General features: G+C 47.8%; 2 protein-coding genes across 2 annotated transcripts in view; both read right to left on the reverse strand.

Moving 5' to 3' along the window:
* Window positions 1-1,077, reverse strand: part of WDR35 (WD repeat domain 35) — a 38,686-nt gene extending 37,609 nt beyond the window's left edge. Inside the window, exons 1-2 of the mRNA XM_081156106.1 lie at window positions 937-1,077; window positions 160-277 (exon numbers count right to left, since the gene is read on the reverse strand). Of these exons, the coding sequence (XP_081012232.1) occupies window positions 160-277; window positions 937-960 (142 nt within the window). The 5' untranslated portion in view covers window positions 961-1,077. The remainder of the gene's footprint in view (window positions 1-159; window positions 278-936) is intronic.
* Window positions 1,078-7,834: 6,757 nt separating this feature from the next.
* Window positions 7,835-23,128, reverse strand: MATN3 (matrilin 3; the record flags this gene model as incomplete). Its single annotated transcript, XM_081155853.1, has 7 exons — window positions 22,719-23,128; window positions 17,973-18,539; window positions 15,017-15,142; window positions 14,233-14,358; window positions 12,686-12,811; window positions 9,667-9,792; window positions 7,835-7,980 (listed from the first exon to the last, which is right to left on the reverse strand). Exons 1-7 carry the CDS (start codon window positions 23,077-23,079, stop codon window positions 7,835-7,837), a joined length of 1,578 nt encoding a protein of 525 aa, XP_081011979.1. The 5' UTR covers window positions 23,080-23,128.
* Between the last annotated feature and the right edge of the window lie 308 nt (window positions 23,129-23,436).

Here is a 23,436-nt window from a genome sequence, read left to right on the forward strand (position 1 = left end):
AAAACACCACAAAATGTTTGGGGTTTTGTGTGCGCTCCCCCACCACCACCAACCACCTTTCAAAAAAAAATTAAACTCGCATCCTGCCAACACCACGAGCAGGCCTCGAGCCCGTTTTCCACCCGGCTCGGGCGCCTGGGCTCGCCCGCGTTCGCCCACCTGTCTGGGTCTCTAGCTTCAGGACTTTCAGCAGCCCGTCCTCGCCGCCGCACGCGATGAAGCCCTGGTCCTTGTTCCACGAGATGCATCTCAGCCTCACGTTGTTGGGAATGGCGATCTGAAAGGCAACCAGGGCCGCTCAGCGCTTCTCACCGGGGAGGCGGGAAGCGAGGCTGCAGGGGACGGGGGGGGGCCGGGGGGGCTGCAGGAGACCCCCCAAGACGAAAAACAAACGGTCAGCCTGGCGGCGAGAGGCGTTTGGAAAAGGGGCGTCGTCGCGGGCCCTGCCCTGTGGGAAACAGCAGCGCGCACGGAGGCAGGGAAGGGCGCCGGGGGCAGCCCGGGCGGAGCCGCCCGCCGGAGTTTGAAGGGGTGCGCAGGGCACGCGGGCATAAATCCGACCCGCACCATCGGGCCACATTCCCTCTCCACACACACACACTTAGGCTGCGCTTTTTGGAACTATTTTTTTCGGCCCCGGCAGCCCGCGACGGGCCAAAGAACTGAAGCCGCCTGGCTCAGCAACAGGTGAGGGAGAGACGGGGAAACGCGCCCTGATCCGTGCGGCGGCCCCGCGAAAGAGCGCAGCCCGCGGCCAGCGTGGCAGAGGCGCGGGCGGAGGCTGCCGGCGCCGCCGCCGGCTGTCTGGGGCTCCGGGACGGCGGCCGGGGGTCCGGTGCTGGGCCCCGCGGGAGGAGCGATGGAGAAGCCGGGGTCTGGGCAGAGGCGGGCAGGTGCGGGGGCGGGGGAGCGAGGGCGCCCCCCCAGGGAACTCACTCTCTTGCTCAGGTAAAAGAACATCCCGGGGTCCCGAGGGGACGGCCGCGGCCGCCCGGGCGCGCAACTGGAAACCCAGTCGCCTACGGCGGGTACCAGCGGCCGTTGGAAGCTCCCGTCGCCCTGGCAACCGGTCGCATCCGGGGCGCCTGGGGACACTTCCGGTGTGGGCCGGGGGGCGTCGTGCGCCTGCGCGGACGTTGGGCGGGGGGTCGGCGCCGTCGACGGTGCGGGAGCCAAAGCTGCCACTGCGGCGTCGGGTCTTTTTCGCTCACCCTTGGGGCCGGGTCGCCGACCCTCAGCGCGCGGCCCCGAAGCCTCGGGCGCCCTGCGTCCCGGCGGGCTCGGTGCACGCGCCGCACGCCGACGGTCGCTGTGAAGCTCGCGGGAGGTGTCGGCGGCCATTGAGGGGGAAGGGCGCCCGTGCAGCGGTCGGGTATTTTGTGCGCCCCGGAGCCCCGGCGCCCCAGCTTGGTTGAAGGGAAAAGTCATTAACTGCAGCTGGTGGGTTGGCGCCTTCGGGCAAATGAAACCACGAACTCGTTCTCAGAGCATTTAAACCTCCCCTTGGGCTTTGGGGGCGCAGGGAGCTCCCGGAGCGAGGTGAGGGTTGGAGTCTGAGTTCCTTCGGTGTGTTTTAGGCCTTTTTAACAGTTGTTACTGCGGCCCAGGGGTCCTTATGAAAATGTGTGTGAGCTTTGGGCCATCCCAGCATGCAGCTGCCCTCGGGGCACGGCCTTCCATTTGTAAACGGCCGAGGCATCCGGTGTCTTCTCGCCTGGAGTCCGCTGTTGTCTCTTCTCTCCTCTCTCCACCTTCCTTCCCTCTTCATTTCTCCTGTGTGCTTTGCGAAAGGCTGGAAGCGTGCAAAGCACCACGGTTTTAGGCGCAGGGCAGAAACTCTCATGAAATTACTGTCTCCCCCATGTTGTCTCTCTGGTTTTGCCTGCCACCGTGTTCTGCAGCGCCGGCTCTGATCCGTATAACCTGGGACGGACTTCAGGCAGCAGTAGCCAGTCTCCCCGCCCAGGGTCTTTCCCCGCCTCGGGCAAATCACGTACAGCTCCTTTCCCGGGCCTGTGCCTTCCCCGAGGCGCTCAGGACCCGGCTCCTGCTGCCTTTCTACCAGCCTAAGCCCTGGCTAAAGTCAGGTCTCCCTTCTGTCCTAAAATGTCTTCGCTCTAAGCCAGCCAGCGTGCTTCCTGCACCCCACCGTTCCTCGCTGCTTCCAAGGCCATTTTGTGCATCCTGTGATGTCCCCGCCCTCTTGGCCAGTTGTGCCTAGCCAAACACATCAAGCAGATCTTCCTGAGGAATTATTTCCCAACTTAACCCCAGTGCATTCGGATAATATGTGTTTGTTTTCAAATGCAGGTGTATCTGTTTTTAGAGCACCAAACTGGAAATTCCTAAGATACCTCGGCACCTCCTCCCCGTCTCCCTATGCTGGACTCAAGAAGCAAGTGAGTATTATCCAAGCCAGGGGATCCCAACCAACTGGTCACACTTAAGACACGATTAATTGAAGCTAGTTACCAATGGTCACGCTCTTGAAAAACCATCTCTAAATACCTCAGCACTTGAACATGCGCTCTCATTTATTCTCTCTGCAGCACCATTGCTCTGTGAAATATTAATGTTACTGATTCTGTGCTCAAATAAGTTGGGAAAATAATACTGCTCTATTTCATGTCCTTTCAAAAATGTTGAGAAATAACAATATATATTTCATAAGATATATACTGCCTTGATGTATCTATTTTTCATTTATTCCCTTCAAAGTTTGTATTTTAGATTTTTGACTGTTTCTGGATTTTGACTGTTTCTGGATTTTCCGTTTGCTTTTCAGGCACATATATTAATATACCCTCATCATTATCTTATATAAACTTAGGTAATTTTACTTTACTCCCTCTCCCACAACATTCTTGATTAAAGCCTTTCTATTTAACCTGAACTTATGTTTTTAATCTTCAGAGCATGAGATTTCAGTTATAGAAAGAGTCACATTGTTTTTTGACAAGAAACTATTCTTTATGCAAAATAATTAATTCACTTTAAGGAAATATGTTAACAGACAAAATTGATGAATCACCCCCCCCAAAAAAAGGCACGATAGTAATATAGATACTTTTTTATTATACTAAAGACAATACAAACCAAAAAAAGAATTAAGAAGTACACAACTTAAAGGACTCTTTTCTTCTAAAAGTGGTAGGTGTTAAAGCTGAAAAAAGTTTTATGTGTCAAATATGTAAGTGAAAAAAAGTTAGGCTTATCACTAACATTTAAAATGACAACATTAGGTTTTGTTACTTGTTACAGCAATATTTATGAACAATTTTATTGATTGGATCATAAGGTAAAATAATAAAGTAATTTTAGGGGTTTTGTCCTTGGTGAAAAGTTAGAATACTTTTTTTAAATTTTTTATTTATTGATTTGAGAGAAGCATCTCTCTCTTATTTGTTGTTCCACTTATTTATGCTCTCATTGGTTGATTATTGTATGTGCCCTGACCAGGGATTGAACTCCCAACCTTGGCATATAGGGCGACGTTCTACGCAGCTGAGAAACCCGGCCAGCACTGTGTTAGCTATTTTAGATATGTGTACTACAATCCCCTGATCACAGCTTCAGTAATACTCTAGCAAAAATGAGCAAAAAAAAAAAAGTTTTAAAGAAACAGTTCTAAATTATATTTATCTCAGTTTAACTAAAGGAACTGTTTTGTGTTTAAGTATGATGTAAAATTTACCCTCTCAGTAGTAAGAACGGTTTAGACTGTAACTACTGTGCAGAGAAAAATAGGCCAAAAGTTCCCATTGTATGGAACAGAACAGAGCCCGGAAGTAAACCCCCGCCTTTATGGTCAATTAATACTTGACAGGGGAGGCAAAAACATGCAGTGGGGTAGAGATAGTCTATTTAATAAATGGTGTTGGGAAAATTGGACAGATAAGTGCAAAAAACTGAAATTAGACCACCTTCTTACACCATACAAAAGAATAAACTCAAAATGGATAAAAGACTTAAATGTAAGACTCGAAACCACAAAAATCCTAGAAGAAAATATAGGCAGTAAAATCTCAGGCATTTCTCACAGCATATTTTTTCTGATATATTATCTTGGGCAAGAAAAACAAGAAAAAATAAACCAATGGGACTACATCAAACTAAACAGTTTTGCACAGCAAAGGAAACCATCAACAAAATGAAAAGACAGCCCACTGGATGGGAGAACATATTCGCCAATGATACATCTGATAAGGGCTTAATTTCCAAAATTTATAAAGAACTTATAAAACTCAACACCAAAAAAACACAAAAAACAATCCAATTAAAAAATGGGCAAAGGACCTCAATAAACACTTTTCCAAAGAGGACATACAGATGCCAATAGACATATGAAAGGATGCTCATCTTTACGAGTCATCAGAGAGATGCAAATTAAAACCACAGTGAGATATCACCTCACACCTGTCAAAATGGCTATCATCAATAAACCAAAAAACAAGTGTTGGCCAGGCTGTGGCAAAAAGGGAACCCTCGTGCACTGTTGGTGGGAATGCAGATTGGAAAGCAATATGAGGTGACCCCCCAAAATTAAAAATGGCCAAGCCAGGCGTGGCTCAGCAGTTGAGCATCAACCTAGGATCCAGGAGATCGTGGTTCGATTCCCAGTCAGGGCACATGCCCGGGTTGTGGGCTCGATCCCCAGTCAGGGGTGTGCAGGAGGCAGCCGATCAATGACGACTCTCTCATCATTGATGTCCCAACTCTCTCTCTACTCTCCCTTCCTCTCTCTGAAATCATTAAAGATAGGTTTTTTAAAAAATTAAAAATGGAACTGCCTTATGACCCAGCAATTCCACTTCTGGGAATATATTTGAAGACATCTAACACACTACTTCGAAAGAATATATGAACCCCTAGGTTAATTGCAGTGCTATTTACAGTAGCCAAGATTTGGAAGCAGCCCAAGTGTCTATCAGTAGATGAGTGGGTGAACATGGTAAAATACTACTCAGCCATAAAAAAGAAAATCTTACCTTTTGTGACAGCATGAATGGACCTGGAGAGTATTGTGCTAAGTGAAATAAGCCAGTCAGAGAAAGACAAGTACCATATGATTTCACATATATGTAAAATCTAATGGACAAAACAAAATAGAAACAAACTCTAAATACAGAGGACAGACTGACAAGCTGTCAGAGGGGAGGGGAGTTAGAGGACTGGGTGAAATAGGTGAAGGGATTAAAAAACAAACTCATAAACACAGACACAGACAACAATATGGTGATTACCAGAGGGAAGGGGGGGGCAGTCAGCAGAGAGTAAAGGGAGATAAGTGGTGACAAAAGGAGACTTTACTTGGGGTGGTGAACACACAATACAATGTACAGATGATATAGAATTGTACACCTGAAACCTATATGAATGCCTTAACCAATGTCACCCCAAATGAATTCAATAAAAATTTTTTTTTAAAAAGAACAAAAAAATGTACATTTATAAAAGAACAACACTGGAAAAAACAGCAAAATGTAGTTTTATACAAGTGATTTTTATTTACTTTATACCTTATTCATTTAAAAATCTCTATAATGAATATATAATATGAACATAATTATAGAAATAACAGACATGTTTGAGAATAAAATGAGAACTTAGGAACTGGAAAAAAAATGAAATGACTCAATTAGTAAAGAAATACTAAATTTTTCATTCTACTTCCTAGCAACCATTTCACAGTCATAGCTGAAAGGCACTATAGTTTTCATTTAAATAAGGATCTGGACATTTATTTCTTTAGAAAAATGGTACTGATTCTCCAGAAGATCCTCTTAACTACTTATCCAGTAATATTCAAGCATTTGTAAGGGCAGATTATTAGCACCATGGGAATGTGCAAAAGTATTAAATGCACCACATTCTCCATATTTCCAGGTGAAAATTCTGAGCAATTTTTAAAAAATATGTATTTATTCATTTGAGAGAGAGAGGAAGGGAAATAGAAAGATAGGGAGAAACATCCAGCGGCTGCCTCCTGCGTGCTCCCTAATGGAGATCGACTCCACAACCCAGGCATGTGCCTTGCCTGGAATCGAGCCGGCGACCTTCTGGCGCTTGGGACGCAGCTCAACCAACTGAGCCATGTGGGCCAGGGTGAAAATTTTGATCAGTTTAATGATGTATTTGTCCATGCTCCTTTGCTTGCAATTTGTCCAAAATGTCATTGAGTGGCTAGCTGTTAAGGCCAACACCATTTATTTTTAGACATTAGAAACCATCAACACACTTTCAAACATTTCAATACAAATAAAAGAAAATAATTATGTTCTATTGTAAATAAAGAAAAAGAGTAAACTGTTTTCTCATCAAAAGTCTAATGTAAAACTCAGAAATTCTTTTCTTCAGAAAGCATGATATAAAGCAGCAGTCTTCAAACATTGTGCCCATACATCCCCTAAACAATTTGACAAATGAGTGATATCTTGTGCAAATTTAAATTATATGAAAATTTTCATCATAAGTTTTAGTTACAAAGTATGCAATTTCTGTTATAAATATTGACTCTAAAATAAAATTTAAGTCCATCTTTCAATTGTATCCCATGTAATAGTAACACCATTCTGAATTGATACCTAGTATCATTCTTCTAAAATAGAATATTTAAAATAAAAGAATTTGTGTATTTCCTTTCTACTTTCTCCACAGAATTTGACTCTTCTGTGAATCTCGGAAATCTTTTCTTGATCACTCTCTTATACTTCTCTCAAGTAAACTTACACAAACAAGCACGCACATTTATATTGAAATTAGCTTTCAAATAACTTTCTTTGACCATAAGACCCCAATTTTTTTTAAATCATCTGGATTGAGTTATCAATACAACTATTATGAGCACATAATGGATCCAAACAACAAATGAGTTACAAATTTTGACACAGAATCGTTCAAATAAAAAGTAAAATTTAATTCGAAAGGTATCTCTTAACGGAATGGATTGCGGAGCAGTGTTTATGAAGACTTGGTTTAAAAAACTGTTGAATTGTCCTTTTGTTTTGGCTTTCTGAAGATTTTACTTTTCCAAGAAAATCACCTTAGGAAGATTCAGGCTAGTGAGAGGTATGCCTTTCTTGTGTAAAGTCAGAAGAAGGGTGATACTGACGTGAGATGGGAAAAGAGTGCCAACTGACCCCAAGTACCATTTTAGGCAGATCAGTTTAAGGAAGTGAAGGATTTGGAAACTGGTCCCCTTAAAACTTTCTGTCCACCAGCCACCTCTTCACCCCCACACACATGTACCATACCCCTGGAAAGTCTCTGCATACTCCTAGGGTATGCCTATCACAGTTCAAATACCACTCCTCTAAGATCCCTAGGAACAGTGGTGTTAACCTGAGCTGTGCTAAGAAGTACTTCCTCTGAAACACAACTTTGACTAAAGAACTGACTTTGAAAGTTTCTGACATGGTACCATGTTACATTTCAAGTCTGCTTATGGACCACTTGGCCAGCCCAAGTGTTACAGCTATGTGTCATCTGAGCTACCGCACCCCATTAATCAGCCGACTCCCTCTGTGCATGTACAGATTCTGAACTAAGAAGCCGTATCAAGGCATCTTGGCATAACAGCTCATCTGCTCAGAAGAGCACAATTCGGAGCATACACAACTATGGGAGAACATTAGGGAAGGAGAGAGTTGGCTTTCACATATAAATACTAAATGGGTAAAACAGTCTCTTACAACATTTAAAAAGAACTCTAAATTTAAAAAACAAAAGCTGTACAGTATTACAATTGGTCATCTTAAAATTTAATGCATAGGGCAGGCCCTTATCCTATGGAATATCCTAAAATGTTGGGCTCATTGTAGCACCTAGGTTGGCTTTAAGCAGAAGCAGAAAACCTTCTGGAAAGGATATTCTTGGTGTTCAGCCCCTGCAGGTGCGAGATGACCTTATTCTGGAATGTCAGTGTGGCTTCACACCCACATGCATCTTTTATGGAGATGAGTCTTCGTGCTTCTTGAATGGCTGATGACAGTGACAGTACACGAAATGTTAGAGTTAATGGGAAGTCACAGCAAATCCAGAAACCTTCGATTCCATAGTTCCATTTTTAAGACTTACCTAAATGCATTTTCTGGAAGGTAAAAGGATATAAAAGCCCACACAAAGAGGAGAAAATACTTTGGAATGTTAATGTCACCAAAGAAACTGAATTAGGAAATGCTGGGGACATATTTACAGTTGTCGAAGCTGGGTGATGGTTATATGTGAGCTCCTTATATTTTCTCTATACTTTTGTGATCATCTGAAACTTCCCACGATATAAAGTAAATTTTTAAAAAGATAGTCTAGAAATCCACACCTGAAACCTATATGATCCTATTAACCAATATCACCCCAATAAATTTAATTTTAAAAAATAAAATGATAGTATAACAGGAAGCTAAGAACACAGAGGTAAGACAATTACTTAATCTTGTGATACTGCATCCTCATTAAAAAATGAAAATGAGGAAAACCTCTATTTGTGTGGCCAAAATACTTCAAGGATTAAAACTAGGTAATTCCTGACTTCCTGTATGGACTATTATTCTACTTACTTGTTTAAATGTAGAGGTCTAGTTCTTACCCATAAATACTTTGGAACTAAGAGTTGCATTGACATTCAAGCAAGGGACCCAGGAGAGTGATAATGCCAACTCCTGTTTCTTTCTGTAATTCAGTGAGGCAGCTACTCCTACTCAGTCTCATAGCCCCTACAGTTAGTTGCCTAATAGAAATAAGAGTAATCTCCCAGGTCTGAAGACTGCTGTGAAACCTTCCAATTGAGTAGGACTACTGCCTGAGGACAGGGAGTGGTCCTTTGCTGTACATTTTCCCCACATTCTACAAAGATATGATATAGAGCTGGGGACCAAACACTTAATTAAATATAATCTACCTACCTGTCCAGATCCTACTGAACCTTTTAGGGATGGCCAGCTCAAATCCCATCTCAGTCAGTCAACTAGTCAGTAAACCAGAATGTAGCTACTTGAATGCCAAGTACAAGCCCAACCATCCCGGTACAGAGTATAAAATTGGTACTTAGGATTTGTTTTCAGTGTATCTTGCCTGATGGACTATAAGCTCCATGAGATCAGGGGCTCAGTGGGATGTTCTAATTAAAAGACCCCATAGAAACTTGGACAGCTGCAATGTAGCACAATTGAAAGTTGAGAGATGGACCCATTCACAATAGCATCAAAAAGAATAAAAGATTTAGGAATAAATTTAGCAAAAGAAGTGCAAGACTTGTACACTGCTAACTACAAAACACTTATTTGTCTCCAGTTCCTTTCTCAGGACCTAATAATAGAGTACTTGATATGTAACAGTAGCTCCATGAATAGTTGCTGCACAAATAAATCAGTGATGGCTAAACAACTGAGGTCAGAGCCTAAACCCTAAACCATTCTAAATCATGCCGGAATCCCCATCTTCCAGGAGTAGGAAAAAATGCCCAAGAGTGATTTTTCTCTTTCTAATTAGAGAAATATGGGATGGAACCAGATCGTGGAGGCAGAATGCCAGGAAGAGGAGAATTGTTTCATTCTGATGCCAAGTGGGAACCCCTAGAGGATTCCAACCAGAAGGTTCTTCGGACTTGAAGAGAGAAAAACTCCTAGGTTGTCCTACCAAATGAAATAGGGTTAAAGGGTCAGTCTTTACCTGAACATGTCTTCTTGTCTTCATTCAAGGTGAAGCCAGTGTGACAATCGCAGTGGTAGGATGCGGCTCCATCACTCACACAAATGTGCTGGCAACCGTGAGAGCCCAGAGCACACTTGTCACGAACTGACCAGCCGTGGTGCAGGGAAGGAAACAGTCACAAATCACAACAGGAAAATAACCACAGGCTTCTGGGAGAAAAAAGCTTTGGTTTCGTCCCAACAGGTGTTGAGAAGGAATCCTCCAGTCATCAGCAACAAGTCTCCCATGTTCCAGAAGAAGAAAGCCTATTTCCCCATCCCGTATCTCACATCCCCTTAGCCTGCCTTTTATTGCATCTGCCCTTTTCCTTTCTATTTCTTGCCCATATCTGGGGGTGCCTCCTCTGTTTTCTTACCCACAGCACTGGGGCTGCACTGAATCTTGACTATATTCCAGAACTCACCTTCAGTCTTTCCTGATGACCACCAGTGCCTTGAACATCTCCAACTATGCATGGATCTCTTCACCACTGCCAAAATTATTATTAAGGACCTACCTACATATGGAGCTAAATTTGATGCTGCACAAAAATGACTCCAATGACTAAGGGCCTGCCCTTGATAGCTTACAAAGTGGAACAGAAAGCACTGAGCTGCACACACACACAGAAAAATGATGATGTGTATGATTCCACCATCTTGTTGTTCATCTCCCTTTGCTATACTGTGCTATGCACCATGAGACAGTATAGCTTAGTGTTTAAGAGCACATGTGACCAACAGAGCAAGTACCTGGGTTCAAATCCTGGCTCTGCTACTCATTAGCTGAGTGACTGTGGGCAGGTTATTTAAGTTGTCTGTGCCTGTTTATCAGGAGTATTCCTGGAGGAGTCCACCTTGATTGAAAATTTTCTTTGATGTTTTGTGGGTTTTCTTAAATAAAATGTTCCTTTATTCCATATCTGTTAGTTGAAATGTAAGTTTGTTTTTGTTTCCTTTCCCAGGACTCCAGTGTTCCTGGCAGCATAAAGTACCAAGTGGGATACTTGTAATGATTTGAGAAGTATAGCCATGAGTCCCCTCTACCCCCACCTGACTTAGCCCTACCTCCCCTACCAAGCCAGCACAAGCCAGTCCCCTTGCCTGCTCCCTCTCTCCACTCCTCCAAACTGTCACCATCCTCAAAGGCCTACCTCCTGGCCTATCACCTCTGCGTCGCTCACGTGGACAGAAAGGGGCCACATACTAAACCTGACAAGCTCAGGGGAGGCCTACATGATGGCCTTGAATACTCAGAGACCTAAAGTAACCACACAGATGGTCTGAAATTAAAACTTTCCAACTAAAAGCAGTTCAAGGTGGGTAGTCATGCCCTAGGGTGGTATTTTTCCCTAACAAAGGCCAGTCCTCACCCTAACTCAGCCTGACTATTGTCTTTTTGCATCTAAGATAACATACCTGATAGCCTACCTTTGGAATATCAGAGTAATTCTTTTTTCCAGGCCCCTCAAAGCACCAGAGTAGAGACCATAAACCCGCTCATTGTTATTATCATGTGCTGTTAACTATCCCCCCCTACCAATGGGAAAGATGTGTCTGTTCCTTTTAATCCAATCCCAGAGATTCCCCCACTCTGCTTTCTCCAGCCTCCCTAATCTATCACCACTGGATTTCCTGTAACTCCCACATCTTCCCCTTTGATTCTAAAGTGTAAAATAAGCAGTAAACCGTGGCTGGTGTGGCTCAGTAAGGGTCGCAGGTTTGATTCCAGTCAGGGCACATACCCAGGTTGGGGGTCAATCGGGAGGCAACGATCAATGTTTCTCTTCACATCAATATTTCTCTCTCCCTCTCCCTTCCTCCCTCTCTAAAATCAATTTTAAAAAAAAAAAAGTGGTAAAACTGCCATTTTCCAGAGCACTTTCTCATTTCTCAATCCCTTGAGATTTTGCTTCCAGGCAAGTGTCAGTTTGGCTCAAACTCATAAAAATTCTTACAGGTTTGTATGTTTCTAATGTTGACACTCACTGCAGGTGACAACTGGACTTGCCTCCACCCCTGGCCCTTAGTTACCGTCGGTCCCTCTCCCTGGCTACTTAGGGCATTGGTTCTCTTTGCACCCAGCCCGTAAGTGGCTCAGAGGCAGAAACTTACGCTTCTTAACATCTCCACAGTGCTTAGCAGTCCTGGGAACAAAATAGGGGCTCAGTTCTCTGTCACTGCTCTCATTTTTTTACAAAGGAAACTGGTGAGAGCCATTTCCCTTCCTCTCTCTTCAAAAGGTCACCTAATATATCTCTCTCCTCAAGGGAAAGGGAAATATACATAAAATCTAAAAAGTATACATTGACTATGCCAGAACTAAATGCCACCTGAAGAGCTAGGAATTTCTCTCAGGAGTGTTTTTACATTACAAATGCCACCCTGTTCTACCAGTGAGTTTAAATCAAATTAATGAGGATTCCTGTCCTGGCATGGGATTGCGAGCCAAGGCTCAGATCCTTCGAAGATTGATCATCTGAAACTGTCAGGAATGACTCGCTGCAAACATACTGGAAGATCGGTGTGGGTCTAACTCAGTCATTTACAAAGTCTCCTTTACTAACACGACCCAACTTTAAGATTAACGCCACAGAGAACAGTTCAACGCCAAGTTTTCATTGGAGAAAGATCAGTTCAGCCTATCACGCCCAACAGTTACTGTCCGACTGACTTCCTCTAAAGTTTCCTATGTGCCTTACAAGCCCCCAGTGTACAGAGCTATAAAATTTTCCTGGACAAGGACCCTACATTCACTGGTTTTTCTCATATCCCCAACTCCCTACCCATTTTGCCAGTAATTTTGTGAAGTCACCTATGTTTGCAGATTCTAGTGAGCTCATTGCCCTCTAAGGAATACGTGCCTGTCTATAGGGCCCGTAGAATGTCTGAAGCCTGATGCTTTAAGTTACCTTGAGTCTCTCTCCTGGTGAATGGCAAGTTGGTTTCACTGCAATAGAAAGAGCCACATAGGAAAGAATGTGTTGAGTGTGCCTTACCTGAGCAGGTTTTTTTATCTCGATTCAGAGTGTAGCCCTCATAGCATTCACAGTGATGGGACCCAGCTCTGTCGTTCACACAAATGTGCTGACAGCCATGTGTACCCAAAGCACATTGATCTTGAGCTGCCAGACAAAAGCCCAGGAGAAAAGAAATTCAGCATGAAGAAGTCTCTTATTACCTACATGTATAAATCTCATTTGCAGCTAGAAGTATGTAAGATGCAAAGCCCTTAGAAACCTTTCAAAGGCATCTGTTCTACTGGCTCTTACCGGAAGCTGGCTGAGCTTGACAAACCCTACACGCACAATACTGATTCTCCTTCCCCCAGCTCCTGTTCAGAATCATCCAGATGGAGCTTTCATAACCTAAGTATCTCATAAAATACTTTCTAAAGCAATCCGTTTAGGTTTACTTGTGTTTTTGCTGAAGCAGAGGGATACCAACAGTTGTGTGGCTACTTATACTAGATTCAGAAAGACAGAGAGTCTGGAGAAAGTGTAGTTCAACCCTCTCCTGTTATAAGTGAGGAAACCGAGTCCAAAGGAGGCCAACTGACTCAGAACAGCCTCAGAACTCAAGGCCCAAACTGTCTGTTGCCCAATGCATTTATTCTCTGAGCAGACAGGAGATTTTTTTAATTATTCTTTCTTTTTTAAACTTTTCACTTTGAAATAATTCCAGGCATATAAAAAAGTTGCAGAAATAGTACAAAGAGGTCCTGTTCTTCACCCAGTTTCCCCAAATGTTAACATATTATATAACCACAGTATAATTATCAAAACCAGGAAATTAACACTGATACAATACTATTAACTAATCTACAGGTTGGTTCATTACTAATCTACTAATCTATCTAAGCATTCAAATTCTGCCAATTATTCCACCAACGTCCCTTCTCTGGTCCAGGATCCCAAACCCAGGATCCTGCACTGCATTAAGTTGCCACGTCTCTTTAGTCTCCTCCAATCTGTAATATTTCCTGTCTTTCTTCATCTTTCTTCACTTTGACACTTTGAAAAGCACTGGAAAACTACTTTGCAGGATGTTTCTCGGTCTGGCGTTGTCTGATGTTTCCTTGTGATTCTGATATTTTGGTGAGAGGACCACGGAAGCGCTGCTGTGCCCTCAGTGCCTCGTGTCGGGAGGTGCACGATGTCACTATGCGTCACCGTTGATGCTAACTGTGATCGCTTGGTGAAGGTGGTGTCCGCCACGTCTCCCCACCATGACGTTACTGTTTTCCTGTATAAGTAACCAATACCCTGCAGGGTGTTATTTGATTTTAAGTGATTAAACTGTCTTTAGCATTTGGAAAGGACTGTTAGGACTGGCGCAGAGAAGGAAATGAACAACCCTCTCACACGTGTGGGCCATGACACATACGTGCGGCCATTTCTAACTTCTAACGAGACTTAGAAATGGGAAAAGCCAAGGGTGGCAAGAGAGGAAAAGAGATCAAGTTTCCCGTCAGTGTGACCTACCCCCCAACACTGCGTGGGGCGCTAGGCAGACAGAGGAGGCAGCAGTAGAGCCCCCCGCTCACCTGAACACGTTCTCCTGTCTTCGTTCAAAGTATAACCTTCGTTGCACTCACAGTGGTAAGAGCCAGCTCTGTCGTTCACACAGATGTGTTGGCATCCATGAGTGTTAAGAGCACACTTATCGATAGCTATGGAAAATGATCAGGACCAATGTGAACACATGGCAACTTGAATCAATAATTACAGACCACACCACACACACACACACACACACACACCCCTAAGGGCAGCTTGGCACACGAGGGGCTGGAAGCTGGGAACTGACTTTCTGGTCTTGGCTCTTTAGTAACAGACCCCACGAAGAAGGTAAGTCTCCCTTCTTTGGGTCTCAACTCATTATCTTTAAAATAAGTAGGTTGAATTAAATGACCTCTAAGTTTCCTTCCTCTCAAAAACTGTTTTCCAGGATTTTGTTTTAAATGGGCCTAATTCCCATTCCTCATTGCCTATACGTGAGCATTCCTATGCCAGGTGGGTGAGGACCTTTCTAAATGTCCTTCTTCTAGATTCCACAAGCATCTATGGTCACAGAGAGGAAAGAGTAGCTTTAGATTTAATTAAATAAAATCCCGGGAAAATTCCAAATCCTCCAAAGGACTGACAATTCTGTACTACTAGGCTGATTTAGGTACTACCTCACTTTTCTTCTCATTTTACTTTTTGAGGAAAATTGTAGATAAACAACAGTAAACCAGCCAAAAGTCAGGAGAAAAGCATAAGGCCAACCCAAAACCTGGAGAGTAGGGCCCCGAGTATAAGTTCTATTCAGCCATAAGCAGGCCTCACCTGAGCACGTCTTCTTATCGGCGTTCAAGGAGTAGCCTTGGCTGCACTCACAATGGTGCTTGCCGTTCCCGTCGCTGACACATACGTGCTGGCACTGGTGTGTGCCAAGCATGCACGGGTCCTCCGCTAAGCAAAGGAAGTTGATGACAGTCAGTGCTAACACATAAACACTTTGGGAACTTTCTCCCACATCAAAAAGACACCACTCTCTGGTTTCTTTCCAATTCTATCCTTAGTTCACCATAAATTATGACTATTTGTTTCTGCCCTTGCCAGAAATACCACTCTTAACCTAGTCATGTTACTGAAATTATTTTTTTTTATTTTTAAATACATTTTTATTGATTTCAGAGAGAGGACAAGAGAGGGGGAGAGAGAGAGAAAAACACCAATGATGAGTCATTGATCGACTGCCTCCTGCACGCCTCCTACTGGAGATCAAACCCACAACCTGGGTATGTACCCTGATCGGGAATCAAACCGCAATCTCCCGGATCCTAGGTCGATGCTCAACCACTGAGCCACATCGGCCAGGCCATGTTACTAATTTTAAATCACAAATCTTAGTGTTAACTTTCTCCCAAAAAGCAGAGAATTTTTAATTTGGAGCTGAAGCCAAACACTGGCATGGTTCAGTTCAGTCAGGCAACTGGATATTCACTGAAGTTACCCACCTACCCATGAAAAAACTTTTGTTTCCCCAAAGCCAGAAATGGGGGGGACGCTCATGTATTTCCTGACGCTCTATGAGCTAACCGTCCCATTGCAGCTGGGCCCCGGCTTCTGAGGGTTCTCCAGTGTGTGTCGAAACAATTCACCCGGCGCGCTCCCCTAGGCCGGGGACTCACTCACACGTGGGCGCCAGTGCATGTTTGACCCTGCACGCAGGGAAGCGCAGTGCAGGTAGCTGCCTTCAAAGCACCCAGCAAAGGACATGCACACAACTTCCGGGCCTCAGACATCAGTACGCAGAATAAGCTCAATCGCTTTCCATGAACAGGTACAAAGAAAGGAAGGAAATAAATGAGATTGTCCCAACTAAACTGCACGTCCATCTCCCTTCCAGAGCCATTTACATCTCACTGGATTTTTTCCTGGTGAGATATTTTGAAAGAAGAATCAATGAATTCAGTCATCTCTGGGAAACCAAGGTGGCCTGGTGGAGGAGGCTGGAGCCCCTGTGGCACGTAAGCCAGCCTCCCCTGCTTTGGCAACAGGACAAGGCCAATATTTTCCCAAGAAGAGCCTTTTCATGGGGTGATCTTTCTTGCCCGTGGACTACAACAAGCTGCTTTTGCTCCTCGGTCTTTTTTTCCATAGAGAGGGCATTTTGCCCCCCAGAACAAGCAGGTCTTTTGTACCAGAAGGAAAAGATTGCCACTCACCACTTGTTACTTTATGGCCTTCAAGCCCAACCCCAGGTGTTGGCCTTGAGACCCAGCTTTGCCACAGAGCGGCGTCTCTATGGGAAAGCTCTCACCCGCAAGCACAGAGGGTCTTCCTGGGAGAAAGAAGGCCATGTTCCTCAGGGAAACCAATGAATGCCAAGTAGATGCCACCAAAGCCAACGACGGCTTGTGCAAACCCCGTGTCCTGGGACTGGAAAGACAAGGGGATCCCAGCCAGGTCTGGCTGAGATGAGGCCAGACTCTGCTCCAGACCAAGACTTCGTCTCCCATTTCCTGACAAACTGGCGATTGCTGAGTCTCCCATTAATTTAGGTACAAAGCCTCCTTGAAATATACAGTGGTAACTATTACTTCACTTATTTGACTCATCCCCAGCCCCCCCCCCCCGGCTGTCGCTGGATGGTAGGGAGGCACTGACTTTACCTTTGTGTCATCAGCAATCAGCAAGCCTGTGTTAAATAAATAAATGTGGGACAGGTTATATAACAAAAGGCACCTACATTTAAAAATTCACCTAAATTAGAAAATCTGTCCACAACTGCTTGGGGGATCCCATAGAGGGCTTCAGAAGACTATCTCCAAAGGATAACAGACAAACCAACCAACAAAAACACAACAAAGCGCGACGATAGACAGGTAGAAAATTAACAAGTTTAAAAACAGGAATAAAAAATACAAGTCCCACATTCATCATCCTGATCAATGACTAATAACAAACTGCAGCTTCGCGTGGATTCAGATTCACGGATTTGGCTCATTCACGCTGAAAATTCCGGTTTCATACTCTACCCTGAAGGAAGAAATGAGGGGGAGGTAACAGAACCCTTGATTAAAAAGAAAACAAGCCCTGCTCCTTCCAGCCGCGAGGGAGCTGGGAGCCCAGCCCCCGCCTAACCCTGGGGCCGGCCGCCCGGGCAGGGAGACCGCAGGGCTGGTCAGACCCAGGCGCCGCGGAACCCAGGCCCGCCGTGGGGGGCCCGCCGCGCGGGGGGGCGGGGGGGGGCGAAGGGCGGCCGGGAATGTCTTACTTTTACTTTCCTCCGCCCCCACCAGGGGCCACGCGGCCCTTTGCTAAGGGAGCGGGACACGAGCAGGAGATGCCGAGAGCGCCCCCGAGCGGCGGCGGGCAGCTGCCCACCCGGGGGCGAGGCGCGCTGGGGTTTGCCCAGCGAGAGGACGCGCAGAAAGCGCTGCTTCTGTCTAAGTTTTCCATAAAATAGAAAAGAGAGAGGGGGAGGGGAGGGGGAGAGAGAGGGGGGGAGAGGGGGAGGGGAGGGGAGAGGGGGAAGGGAGAGGGAGGGGGGAGGGGGAGGGGAGGGGTGGGGAAGGGCGGGGAGGGGGAGGGGAGGGGGAGGGGGAGGGGAGGGGGAGGGGAGGGGAGAGGGGGAGGGGAGGGGAGGGGAGAGGGGAGGGGAGAGGAGAGGGGGAGGGAGAGGAGGGAGAGGAGGGAGAGGGGAGGGGAGAGGGGAGGGGAGGGGAGAGTTCCCTTTTCCTCTGGACTCAGTGTCTGACCCGAGCGTCCTTTCCAGCTGGAGGCAGCGACTTACCGCAAAAGGTCTCCTGGAACCGCGCGGAAAGCTTCTCGATGACCCCGTAGCTCTCCACGTAGAACACGTGCTCGTCCAGCGGCTCGCTGGCCATGGTCCTGAGCGACTGCAGGTCCGCGCGGCCCACGCCCACCGCGTAGAGCTCGAGGCCCGAGGCCCGCGCGCGGGCGGCCACCTGGTCCACCCGGTCCTGCGGCCGCCCGTCCGTCACGATGATGGCCACCTTGGGGATGTTGGCGCCGGGCCCCCGGGCGCCGGCCTCCACCGCGAAGGCCTCCTCCAGGGCCGTCTGGATGGCCAGGCCCGACATGGTGCCTGTGGACAGGGGCGCGATGCGCGCCACGGCCTCTTTCAGGGACTTCTTGTCCGAGTGGGTCTGCAGGTGGAACTCGATCCTCACGGTGCTCGCGTAGTTCACCACCGCCACCCGCGTGTCGGCCGCCCCGATGTCCAGGGTGTCGATGATCCGCGAGACGAAGGTTTTCACTTTGGTGAACTCCAAGGGCCGCACGCTACGAGAACTGTCGATGATGAACACCAAGTCCAGCGGCCTGCTCTTGCAAAACCCTGCAAGGAAGGGTGTGGGGAACAGACGTGACTACGCGGTGATCCGACCACAATCGGAAATGGGGCGATTCCTCACACCCGGAATGCCCCTGAGACTGGAGGTCAGACCAGGCAGCACCCCCTCCCTCCACATGCCCCACTGTCTTTTATCTTCCCCAAGGCCATCTCCCTTTGGGTGCTGAAAGCACCTAGGCCTTCACCATCCCCTGGTGAGAATTCACACAGGGGTGTGCGGTGTCCCCAAATATCTCACCTGCAGGCTGGCTGAGTCCTGAAATTTCATTTAGAGCCTCAACCCTCTGCTTCAAGTTTTGTTCTCAGGGTTCCCCTTGACTCCCAGGAATGCATGGCTTCCAGACCCTTCTTGGGCACCTTGGCCATCCGAAGCAACGGGACAAAGTGTCCCTGATCAGTGTGGCAGGTAAACTATCAGGGCAGCCCCACCTCCACGGGGGTGAACAGTGCTCCAGAGCAGCCCTAAGTCTCCCTCTATCTGGTCATTAAGTCACGTTTAGCGAATTCTAGGGCCCAACTAGCCTGAGCTATGTTGAAAGTAGAAAGAGGGATGACAACTTAATCGGAGCTAGAAAGTGCTAGAACATGAATTGGACTACAGATCTCCTGACTCCCGGCCTAGGGGGCTCTTCCCTGCATGGGTGCCTCTCTCTGAGGCGACATTTTCCACCACAAAAATCAACATTATCTCATGTACTTAAACATCCTGCTTGTTGGCATTCGGCCACCACCCTGAAATATGCTGCATGTCATGTATTTAGTTAAGTCAAAAGGAATTAAGTCTTTTTTTTAAGAAAACAACTCCAGAATTTCACTTCTCCCCTTGGTCACCATGGATCCAGAGCAAGGAAGGAGCCGCACTAAAAATCCTTCCCAGAGATGGATCTAGGTGGGTTTTCTGCATAATTGGAGTAAAAGGAAAGTTGCAGGATGTAAAGCCCATATTTGACAGGGCTCTCACCAACACCCAAACGGTGTCCTTGCTAACGTCGAGGTTCTGTTCTGACAAGGGCATGTGCCCGATTCCTTCCTCCTCTGCTCGGTTTTCCCCACACAATCCTCTATGTAAAGTTACAGGGCAGAATAATGTCACTGCCACCCCCAAAGGTATCTGTGGCCTAACCCCCAGAACCTGAGAGCCTTCTCAGGTGTGGTTAAGTCAAAGGCCGTACGTGCGGAGGTTGTTCTGGATTATTTGGGGGGTCCAATGTAATTACAAGGGTCCTGAAAAGCAGAAGAGGCAGGCAGAAGAGATCGGAGCGATAAACAGTGAGGACTCAACCTGCTATTGGCGACCTTGAAAATGGAGGGAACCGAGCACTGGGGGCAGCCCCTACAATCTGAAAAAGGCAAGGAAACAGATTCACCCCGAGATCCATCCATAAGGAACACCGCCTGCCCACACCTTAATTTTAGTCCAGGTTGCAGGTTTGATCCCCGGTTGGGGTGCGTACGGGAGGCAATGGCTCATGTTTTTCTCTCTCATCGATGTTTCTCTCTCTCTCTCCCCCTCCCGTCCTCTCTCAGGCTCTCTAAAGTCAATGAAAAAGAAAACGAGGCTTGACTTCTGTGAGCACCTGGTTACCCCCCAATTCGCATCTCCCTGAAATTATTAGTTGCCCCATCACTGTTTTTGAATCTCGCTGCCCTTTTCTAGATAGAAGCACTTTGATTCTCAGAAACCAAGGAAGTGTCACCATGCACCCCCACCCCACCATCGCAGCCCAACCCCCAACCCCCAATTGCAAAGCTTAGGAATTTCTAAGAAATTTGGAAAAGGAAGAAATTTTGGAAAGAGTGGAATGTGATATTAATTGAAGGATCATCGTCCAGTTTGGATTCTAGGTAACAAAGGACAAATGCTGCTTAATGGGACCATGGCCACCCCGTGCCAAATCTATTTTCCCCAACCCAGTCCCATCCCCAAGGGAGGTGAGTCAGGACCAGAGGTAAGAACAACTCCTAGAAGAAAGGCTTCCTCCCCTTCCCTGGCCCGGAGCACCCAGCTGACGACCAGCTGAATTCACCCCCTAGGAACACTTCCCGGGTTGCTGACAATGCTGATGCCGGCAAAGCCAGCCCCCTGGGGCTGCCGCAGGAAAGAACTCCTGTGCCCTTTCTCCACCCTACCCAGAAAGGTGCAGGAGGGGACAGACGACACAAGTCAACCTGAGGCATGCAGCACCACTGGCCAGATGAGGCTGGACACCCAGGAAACCACTTGGTGCCGCCTCTCTCTAGCAAGGCTGAAGCTGGGAGTTCTGGTGACGAAGTGAAATCTTACGTAACCCGTATTAAGAGCAGCGGAAAGACCCCTGCCTGGGACTTCAAAGCCCTGAGTTTTACTCTGGCCTCTGACACTGAGTGGCTGGGGCTCTTCAGTTTGACCATCCTGTTTCCCATACGTGCTCTTAGGGGCTGTGTGAGAGGGCCTTCTGGCTCTGCTGCTCCGGGAGCTTTCTCTGCCACAGGAACCAACTACTGACTCACACGGGAAATGGAAGTGGTCCCCAAAGACCCAGTGTCTTGGGTGTCTGAGGACCAAGGTGGGAGGGGGGTTCAGTTGAAACAGAACATATGATAAAGGGCAGAAGAGAGGTTGAGACCAGGATGGTTACAAGAGAGGTGGGGGGCATCCAGGGGCAACTCAGGTTTCCTTCCTGGCCTCACACCCAACCCCAGACTGGGAAGGCGGAATTCTAGCCCAGATCCCAGATGGAACTGAGGCACCTAGGGGCTGGCAGGAGGGGACAACATATCTCGCACTGAGCTGAGGCAACAGAGATGGAGCAATTTCCAGAGAACTCAAAGCAGAATCCAATTTTTAAAATAGGCAAAGGGCCTCAACAGACACTTCTCCAAAGAGGACATACAGGTGGCCAATAGACACATGGAAAAAATGTTCATCACTAATCATCAGAGATGCAAATTAAAACCACATTGAGCTATCACCTCACACCTGCCAGAATGGCTCCATCAACAAATCAACAAGTGCTGGCGAGGGTGTGGAGAAAGGGGACCCTCATGCACTGCTGGTGGGAATGCAGACTGTGCGGCCACTGTGGAAAACTGTGGCGTTTCCTCAAAAAATAAAAATGGAGCTGCCTTTTGACCCAGTGATCCCACTTCTGGGAATATATCCTAAGAATCCCAAAACACCAACTTGAAAGAATACCTGCACCCCTGTGTTCATAGCAGCATTATTAGCTAAGATTTGGAAACAGCCCAAGTGCCCATCAGTAGGTGAGCATATAAAAAAGCCGTGGGACATTTACACAATATAATACTACATAGTATAAACAAGTAGGGTCCCTTACCTTTTGCGAACAGCCCGGATGGACCTGGAGAGTATTATGCTAAGTGAAATAAGCCGGACAGAGAAAGACAAGTACCACGTGATCTCACGTATAGGTGGAATCTAATGAACAAAATAAACTGACGAACAAAACAGAAACAGAGGCATGGATGCCTGGAACAGGCTGACAGAGGTGGGGTGGGGGTGGGGGGGTCACTGGGGGGACTGGATGAAAGAAGAAGGGATTAGCCAAAGAACACACAGTATATCCATGGACACAGAGGACAGTGTGGTGATGGCCAGAGGGAGGCAGAGGGTGCCTGGGCGGGGTTGGCAAAGGGGGGCAATGGGGGACATCTGTAACAGGATCAACAATAAATTTAAAAAATTTAAATAGAATTTTTTAAATACTATTTTTTAAAAAGTTCTTATTTCTTTTAGAGAGAGGGAGGGAGAGGGGGAGGGAGAGAGGGAGAGAAACATCCCCTACTGGGGATGAACCCAGCAACCTGGGCATGCGCCCGAGGGGACCGCACGGGACCACGCTCAAACTCAGCCCATGGAGTCACCGCAGCCAGGGCTAAAACGCAAACTTTTTAAGATTCAAAAGCAGCAGCAGAACCCCAATAAGCCTTTGTTGAGATGAAGCAGAGGTAGAGGCGGGGCGCCGGGGGGCCGGTTCCCACAGCTGCCCTCCCCTCTCCACCCGATCTCAGGGGCAGTCGGCAGGTTGGGCTTCGGGAGACGGAGACGCACAGCGCAGCCCTAATTCCTTTGGAAGCGACACGTCGATGCCCGGTTTCCCCGCCCGCCCGGGACAGGCTCCCTCCCCCCGCCCCCCCCAGGTGGCCCTCCCGCAGGGGCAGTACCTGCGTTGCGGGTCCCTCCGGACCCCGAATAGGGTGTGCGGGTGGGGACCCCCAGAGCGGAGCGGCGCCCGGGGCTGCCCCCCGGGCCATGGGTCCCCAGCCTCTGGAAGCCGGGGCGGGCCAGGGGGCCGGGGGCGGCGGGGGCGGCGGGGCTCGGCAGCAGCAGCAGCGGCCAGAGCAGCAGGAGCGGTCCCGGGAGGCGCCGCATGGTGCGCGCAGGGGCCTCTCGGAGGGTCGCCTCGCTGGGGCGCGCAGGGTCCTCTCGGAGGGTCGCCTCGCTGGGGCGCGCAGGGGCCTCTCGGAGGGTCGCCTCGCTGGCTGGGTGGGTCTCCAGCAGGGCCCCGGAGAGCCCGCGGCCCATTTAAAAGTCCAGCCACCTCGCCCCGCCCAGGGGCTGCGGGCGTGGAATCCCGCCCATTCCAGCGACCCAAGAGGCTGGGCAGCCCGGCTGGGAGGGGTGCGGACCGCACCTCGGTGGCCCGGCCCCCTCCGCCCCCCCAAACCCCGGCGGGGCCAGTCTGGGGCCTCCGCCCACCCAACCCTCCCCTGGGGCTGGTGCAGCGGCCTGACCCCGGGCGCCCCGGCCCGCCCGAGGGTCCCCGAGGTCCCCGCGCGAGGCGCAGCCCTGCCGCTTCCTCACACTGCGCACTGCATTCCTTTCCCCAGCCACGGGACCCACGTTTTGCGGTGGGCTCTTTAAAAAAATGCCTCCTATCCT

The sequence above is a fragment of the Miniopterus schreibersii genome, assembly GCF_964146895.1.
Source record: "Miniopterus schreibersii genome assembly, chromosome: 13".
Lineage (NCBI taxonomy): Eukaryota > Metazoa > Chordata > Mammalia > Chiroptera > Miniopteridae > Miniopterus > Miniopterus schreibersii.